General features: G+C 36.3%; 1 protein-coding gene across 4 annotated transcripts in view; it reads right to left on the bottom strand.

Annotated features, from left to right (window-relative positions):
- TRPC3 (transient receptor potential cation channel subfamily C member 3) overlaps positions 1 to 8,791 on the bottom strand; it is a 73,211-nt gene that overhangs the window by 12,827 nt on the left and 51,593 nt on the right. For 3 of the 4 annotated variants that reach the window (XM_035023221.1, XM_035023222.1, XM_035023224.1), the window contains one exon: positions 7,486 to 7,569. The exons of the other annotated variant lie outside the window; for it this stretch is intronic. In XM_035023221.1, the coding sequence (XP_034879112.1) occupies positions 7,486 to 7,569 (84 nt within the window). The remainder of the gene's footprint in view (positions 1 to 7,485; positions 7,570 to 8,791) is intronic. 4 annotated transcript variants of the gene reach the window in all.

Here is an 8,791-nt window from a genome sequence, read left to right as displayed (position 1 = left end):
AAGAAGAAGAAGAAGAAGAAGAAGAAGAAGAAGAAGAAGAAGAAGAAGAAGAAGAATATAGCAGGAAGGGGAAAATGAAGGGGGGGAAATCAGAGGGGGAGACGAACCATGAGAGACGATGGACTCTGAGAAACAAACTGAGGGTTCTAGAGGGGAGGGGGTGGGGGGATGGGTTAGCCTGGTGATGGGTATTAAAGAGGGCACGTTCTGCATGGAGCACTGGGTGTTATATGCAAACAATGAATCATGGAACGCTACATCAAAAACTAATGATGTAATGTATGGTGATTAACATAACATAATAAAAAAAAAGAAGTCTATAGATTAATTTCCACAGTCCACACACCTCCAGGAACTATCCAAATTTCTTGGTATGATCCTGTGAATCACTCTTTAGGTAGACATTGTGACTTTTGTAGAGTAGACTATGGATCTTCTCTATCCAGGGTATGGAAAGCCTAGATAGTAGTTACCTTAAACATTATCTCTTGCAAACAAATCTGAGTTCCTTTCTCAACCCTCCATTAAGACTGGGAAAAGGAATGAAATGTGGGTGGTTGGATATATGGATATGCTCTTCATTCCCAAAAGGCATCAAAGCCTCTCTTCTTGCTTATTTTTCACTGATTCAAATTCAACTAACAATTGTGAAGCACTCTATCTGGTACTTTTACATTCACTTTTTTCATTTAATCCTACAGAGAAGCCAAATTTGACTGTTATCAGTACTTCCATGATATGGATATTAGCAACCTTTAAAGTCTGACTATAAGGTAAGACTGATGTAAACAAACATAAAGAACCCAGAAGTAAAGAGTAGAATTTTAGAGAGGGAAGGGACCTTGGAAGTCATGTGTTTTTCGTATTTTCATACCACTCACTTTGACCCATCACCATTGCCCAGCCTCTGAATAAACATCTGTGATTCAGAGCCTATTACTCTTTCCAGACAGCTGATTTAATCTATTTTTAGACAACTGAAGCAGTTTAAAAACAATTCTTTTGTATTGCACCAAATCTGCTTCATTGTACCTTCTAACCACTGGTCCAAGCTCTGTTCTTTAGAGAAACAGAGAAGAAAATCACTTCTTCTACTTGATCGGTTTTCATGTATTCCCCTCCTCTGGGTTTCCCTAGGTCCCCTTACTATAACATTTTATTTATGTTTCATCTATACCACATAGCCACACCACAGGGTTGTCTGAATGCTCATCCACCTTTTTCTTCCCTTCCTTTCCTTCCCACCTCAACCCCACACTTCCACTCCAGGGAGAGATCATTGCAGGCATGGACTGTATCTTTATATCCTTATAACGAAGGATCATTCTTCGTAGTGGGAGTCTTGAATGTGCCCTCAAGCTCACTGTAAATGAAGCTTAATGTGAATGTCTCATATTGCCTCCTTTAGAGAAAAACTGCCATGTGCTTTCCAGTAAAACTAAGCCACCTATGGTAGCCTTCATGGACTGGACCAGGGACCACCATGTGGGTCAAAGACAGCCTGACACTATCTGGGCCAAAGGTGTCCCCAAGCCAAAGAAGTTAGTTAAAGCAGTGCTGCTACAAGAGACACCAGAGAGAATAGGACCCAAGAACCTAGAGCCTTGCCTCTGTGGAGTCTTAGAGAAACTTCCCATTTCTTAAGGTCACCTTAGCATATCTATGTACCTTTAACTTGAACTAACACAGGTGTTCATGAGCAGAATTCAATCAAGGCTATCCCTTCAAGTCCTTATATTTTTCAGAAAAATTATCCCTAGTTCTGTAAAAAAAAAAAAAATCTTTACACACATAATAAAAATGATCTCAGGGGCGCCTGGGTGGCTCAGTTGGTTAAGCGACTGCCTTCGGCTCAGGTCATGATCCTGGAGTCCCTGGATCGAGTCCTGCATTGGGCTCCCTGCTCAGCGAGGAGCCTGCTTCTCCCTCTAACCCTCCCCCCTCTCGTGTGCTCTCTCTCTCTCTCTCTCTCATTCTCGCTCTCTCAAATAAATAAATCTTTAAAAAAAATGATCTCAGCATATTATTAATAATGTTAATAAAAATAATACTGCCATTGAGCAAAGTATTTTTGAAACTCTTCCTCTGTTGTACTTTGAGGCGCATTTGAATCTCTCTGCTTTTGAAGTAACTGGCGAAGAAATACTCATTTAGATCTAAAACACATAGGGTGGTAAAACCAACTGGTGACAGCCATGTGTTTTTTTGAAGATGGATGTGACTATTTTTGAAAAAAAAAAGTGTAAAATCCTATGGCATTGAGTCTGGTTGAAAAGTGAATAATTATCTGAGTTTAGTAATGAGACTAAAGCATTTTTTGTGTCTCATAAGCTAATTATAAAAGTAATTCTTGGGCGCCTGGGTGGCTCAGTTGGTTGGGCAACTGCCTTCAGCTCAGGTCATGATCCTGGAGTCCCTGGATCGAGTCCTTTATCGGGCTCCCTGCTCGGCAGGGAGTCTGCTTCTCCCTCTGACCCTTCCCCCTCTCATGTGCTCTCTCTCTCAAATAAATAAATAAAACTTTAAAAAAAAAAGTAATTCTTTAGAGATATTCAAAAAATGTTCTGAGCTGTGGTAGCACCATTAGAATTAGGGTATCCCAAAAGGTTACCACTTTGAAGAAAGTAATCCCCATTTAGCAGATTAGGATCTAGGATTTCTTTAAGGTAAGTCATATATTTTAATCACACTACGTGAAACAAAAGTCCATAACAACTAAACCAATTGTTACCACTTGCGGAGTTCATAATAAAAAGACTTTATCTAAATATAATCAAGCCATTTATATGAAGTTTGATTGACATGTGAAGTTTGATAGCTGATCAAACTTTTTTTCTCAGAGTTTATAGAAGCATAACAATTCTCAGACCACAAGAAGTTTGAATTTGACAATAAACTTGGGAATTTCTCCCACTTCTAAATCATTCAAAAGCAACAAGGAGAATAAGAAACAGAAACACAAACTCCTTTGATGAAACTTAGAGGCATCCATACCCTTTTTTAGAAAGGTTATATGAAAAGATCAAGCGGGGGGGGTGAGGAAATGCCAAGGGCAGACATTCATGGCTGAGAACTTCCCTTGACTTTTTGATACAAAATCTTGAGAAGCTTAGAATAGAAGAGTAAAGGAGAAATTATCAAGGAAAGCCCTATTTGCTAAAAGTAGTTAGTGAGGTTGAGAGGGAGTGTCTGACTAGTCCTGTAGTGCTATTTTCTGATAGGGAAACATGAAGAAAAAGTGAACATATACAATTCTGTGCATAAAGGAAAATTCTATTAGCTGAGAATGAGGATCTGGAATTCTCCAACACTCCAACCTCCTGAAAGCAGCTGGTTCAAGAACTCACTTCATTCAAAACTGAGTAATAATCAGTAAGGAATCTACACAAAGTCTATATTAAGATAGTCTAAGAAAAAAAGGATAAAACAAATAGCAAATACAGAAAAATCACCAGAAAAATGTTAAAGAAAGGATGAAAATACATGATGCCATCATTTAGATACATTTAAAAATAAATGAGCCAATCCTGTCTTTAAATTAAGAGCACAAAGAGGGCAAGGAAAATAAGGTGAGCCAAAGAAGGAAAGGATATATAAACTTGAAGATCTCAAGAAGAGGAGGAAGAAAAAAATAAAATCATCACAGAAATGAAAGGTAAACTTGAAGTAGCACATATGAAGACAGACCAAAAAAAAAAAAAAAAAAGATACAGTATGAGAAAAAAGGAGCCAAAAAGGAGAAATGGATGAAAAATTCAAATGGATTAGAGTAAAAATGGTAGCTATAGAGACAGGCAAAGAAGATTCAGCAGGCATCTAACTGGTATCTTTAAAGAAGATAGCCCAAATAAAGGAACAGAAAAAATATTCCAAGATATAATTTAAGGAAATTATTCAGAAATAAATGAAGACTTGAATGTATGGATTTAAGAGTCATACTTTGTCCAGAAAAAATTCACGCAGATTCACCTACAGAATAAACAACAGCTACTGGATTTAAAAAATAAACAAAGAAAATTCGGGCATTCATTCAAAATCTCAGGTCAACAGTATAAGAAAAACAATCCAGCCTCAAACCTTTTCACATCAGCATTTCATTCTAGAAGCAGTGGAGTGATACTTACAAATACATTAAGAAAGTAAAGTCATATCTAAGAATTGTATAGCAAGTCAATATAAATATACAAAAAATAGTTTAGAATGTGAAATAACTGAGAGAACATAGTTCCCATGAGCTCTTTTTGAAGAAACTAAAGGAAGACAAACTTTAGCCTACAAAGAAAAATTATGGCCAAATATCAGTGGTGAGTTTTGACTCTGTGGAACTAAAATGAAAACAAATGTGGTTTATAATCCTGACCAGGTAGTGAAAGGGATCAGAACATGCCACCCCAATATTTACAGCACTTTGGCATGAGGATTACTTTGAGCTGAAGTCAATTAAGAAGCAGAAAACACAGAAAGAGCTCACTACCCTTCTCCTACCTGCCTAAAAGCGAGACATAAATTTCCCTTTATGAAGGTCTTCCCTCTCTCCTGTCCCATATCAGGAGGAATTAAAATAACCATCATCACTGGAGACAGAGAATTGGCACTGAGATGCATCTGCACAATTAAACCTTAATAAACTAACCCTCATCTTCCATTGGTTTTCTCATATATTACCCTCCCGCAATTTACTACTCCTGGGAACCCAAATCTCTTTTCCTTTGTCAATTGTCACTTCTCCCCAAATTTACTACTCTTTGATAAGATGGTATATAAGCTCCAAATTCTAACTAACCCCTTGAGTTACTCATCACTGAGTTCTCCTGTGTGTATGCACTTTGCGTGTGTAAATAAACTGTGTTTTTTTTCTCCCATTAATCTGTCTTTTGTCAGTTTAATTCACAGGCCCTAGCTACAGAACCTAATGGATAGAGAAAAGGTTTTTTTTTTTTCTCCTCCTCCCCCACAAGTTCTAATGATTTAACCAACAAAAGCTGAGAGAAGGGAGGAAATGATGGAAGATAAACACATTGATTTTCTCATATTTTAGAGCTGGAGGATCAAAAGATAAAGTCGCAACTTATAAATCAAGTAACAGAGATAGAAGTGTGTGTAAAGACATAAAGGTAAGCACCAAGACAAGTAATATAATCCATTTCAGGAGTGACTGCCAATTCTCTTCACGGGTTTTTTAGCTTGGCAAATAGCCACTAGGAATTACGACTTTATTTCCCAGCCTCCATTGCAGGTAAGTTGTGAAACTTTACAGAAGTTCCTTACAAGAAGGAGGCTTATCTTTCTTACCTATCACCTTCTAAATGTCTTTTGGAATGCATACATAAGAGCCAGAGCTCCAATAGCTTTCTTGGACCAGAGAGCACATTAGACTGAAAGCCAGTCATGACAGAATTATATGATAGAAGGGCCTTGGTCCCTGACATTGGTAGGTACCATACCAGCCCTGGAATGACCACTTCTTGACTTCTTGAATAGGTGAGAGAAATAAATTTTTGTGTTTTTTTTAAACATAAATTTTATGCTTTTTTTAACTACTTAGTGGGTGGTATTTGGTGGTTTTGTGTGGTTTGCACCAAACTTAATCCTAATTAATATGAACAATAGGAGGACTACTTTATAATGATACTGAGTACACAAATGAAGATCTGAATAAATGGAAAGGTATATTATGTTCTTGAAAAGGAAGACAGAACATTATAAAGAAGTCAATTTTACTTACGTTAATACGACCACAATAAAAATATCAACAAAATATTTTGCAAACTACACAAGCTGACTCTAAAGCTCAAATAGAAATATAAACAAGAAAGAATAACCAGAATATTATGTAAAATAAGTCTTAAAGTAAGGACATGTGTATATGTGGGTCTGTGTCCATATATTTTGTTTGACTTTTGTTCTAAACTCTTAATAATTAATGCGGTTCTATTACATATGAAAAGCCTAAAAATAAATCTAAGGAGATAAAGAAATTTAGTAAGTGATAAAGGTGATATTACAAATCAATTAAAAGATAATTATTCAACATATCCAGCTATATAATCATCTGGAAAAAAATAAATTTGGATCCCCACCCTACACTTAGCATCAAAATATATTCTACATGGGTCAAAGATTTTCATATAAAATGTGAAACCAAGAAAATGTGTGTAAAAAATTTCTTAAGTATTCTTATGTGGGGGAAGACCTTTCTAAACAGGATACAAAATCTAAAACCATAAAAATTTTGTGGAGTTTATACAAAAATCAGAAAGTTGGGGGAAAATTATTAAAAAGACACACAGGAAACAGAAAAAAAATTTTCAACTCATATCACAAAGGGCTGTGTTCTTAAAATAGTTCTTAAAAGAAGTCTTAAAAGAATTCTTAATTTATAACAAAAAGCCCATCAAGAAAAGTAAATACATAGGATCTCAAACATATGGAACACTAAATAAAAGATGGTCAAGTTCATTTATTACAAATAATGTAAAATAAAACTACCCTGTGATACCATATTCACCCATCTATTTGGCAAAGATAAGCTTTTGGTAACACACTGTTGGTACATTAAGGAGGAAAAGGGCTCTCTCATACTTTTACTGTAAGAATATAAACTGGCACAAGCTCAATCAAAATCAGGTTGGTAATAACTAAAACATTAAAATGCCTAGATACCAGACAGTTTCATAGATTTGCACATTTCAAATGCCATATATACAAGGTTACTTACTGCTGTGTTGCTTGTAATAGCTAAATATTGGCCATATCCTCTATTTCCACTGATAGAACACTGACATATTAAATATAACCATATAATGGGATATAATGTAACCATTAAAAAGGCTTTGACAATCAAGTGTGCCAAGCAGTTTTGCAGAATTTGCTGCTTCCAAGAAAACTATACAAAACTGTACCCATTATTTGACATCACCATCCATTATAAATTCCTGGATCCTCATTCTTGTGGTCTTGGACTCATCAGAAGTCTACAGTCAAAATGATCAACCAGATGGAAAGTAAAAAGCTACAACTTCTTCTGAGTTGGAATTTAGCATTCAAACGTCACATCTAATATCAAAATGGAAAAGATACTCTAAAGTAGTACTGATGAAACAATATAGCCTAAGAATCCATTGGAAAAATGGATTACCTAGAGAAATGTATCAGATTTCCATACTATGAGAGCATTATTTTCCTAATATTTCATATCTTTCACTGCTTTTCCAGCTCAAGGTATTTGAAGGTGTTCTTTGGAAACTCTGGCAACACTTGGCTTTTAATATCACAAAGAACTCTTTTTCCTCAACCAAAAAAAGGAGGACTTGGACTCTGATTTCTAAAGTCCTGTCCAACTACCATACTATTTTTCTCTCTCTACTGTTTTATCCTTGTAATATATCAGAACATAATTCTACTCACTACACACACACACACACACACACACACACACACGGGTAATTACATACAGATAAAGAGATACATCTACTGAATGCTTACCTGATAACGTGTTGGCTGGTTGAGAATGCTGTTAAAACTGTGTGATTCAAAAACTCTTGAGTTAGACTGAGTGAAGAGGTTTAACTAGGAAAAAATACAATTAACCTAGTAAATTAGAATACATTCATTGGAAAACCAAAAATATAATCTACTATATATTCTCCTTGATAACATTTCCAAGGAACATTTTGTGGAAGTTGAATTTCATAAGTGATTTAATATATTTCCAACAGTAAAAATTAACGTGAGCAACATGCTCACACTTGTCAAGATGTTCACAAGGTGAATTGCAATAGAACGGAAAACCTATTTTAAAATCTGGCTCATACTAAACATAATTGTCCCTGGGGACTTGGATGTTTTATCAAAATGTATTCATGCCATCTAGAAAGCAAAGATGCCTAGAAGCAACTCTCTGCTCCTGAGCCTATATTCGTCTCCGACACTTGAACAAAAACACACTACAAGTTTGAATGGGTCATTCGATAATTTATAACCCTAAAATATGAGCCAGAATGATGTGTCTTCCCAGGTATCATGGCCTTATACTGATTCAGATTCACAACTTTGAATAGAATAAGCTTGAAGAATTTTGGTTTTCTTTTCTCTTCTCACTCTCTTTTTAGGGTTTAACTTCAGAGTGGGGAGAAAGAGACAGTAAGAAGAGCACACTGTTACTGGCTACTCTTTATGCATGTGAGCAGGGACCGCCTCTTACTCCTGCACAAGCTGCTGCCGATTAGGTATGATTCGAAGGCAGGGCCCCCAGGCCAAAATGTATATTCACCCACCACCTGACTTCCCAGCGTCATAACTCGGGAATGGCTGGGATGCTAAGAGGAAGGAAGTGGCACAATCACGCCAAGAGAAAACCTTGGCAAATAAAATTAATTCTCCTCTTTGCCACTGGAGGTCAGTATCTGACTGTTGCCTGAGGTTAGTTTTACTGCTGGGTAGTGCAAAAGATTTCTTGAGGCGACTTCCTCTCTTCTAAAAAAGAAAAACAGAGACATATAATTTCTCCAAATTTTTACTCAAGTCAGTACACAGAGAGTATCTATTAATATTCATAGTATTAATAATATTAAAGAGACTTAAACATCTCCATGCACAATTTAAAAAAATAAAATCGAAGTGATGGTTTTAAATCGGATCTGGGGAGACTGGGAAGCCAAGGCCCATGGCCTCTTGAGAGATCAGTGCTCAACTTTTTTTCTACTTCCAGCAACTTCTCTGAAAAAAAAAAGCTATTCTTTCCGCCAATGGTGCGATACAGGCAGGAGAGGACACCCTAAACGAAGCACAT

The sequence above is a fragment of the Mirounga leonina genome, unplaced genomic scaffold, assembly GCF_011800145.1.
Source record: "Mirounga leonina isolate KUSES-001 unplaced genomic scaffold, KU_Mleo_1.0 Mir_176, whole genome shotgun sequence".
NCBI lineage: Eukaryota > Metazoa > Chordata > Mammalia > Carnivora > Phocidae > Mirounga > Mirounga leonina.
The sequence above is the reverse complement of the archived record's forward strand: the minus strand, read 5'-3'. Positions and strand labels throughout refer to the sequence as shown.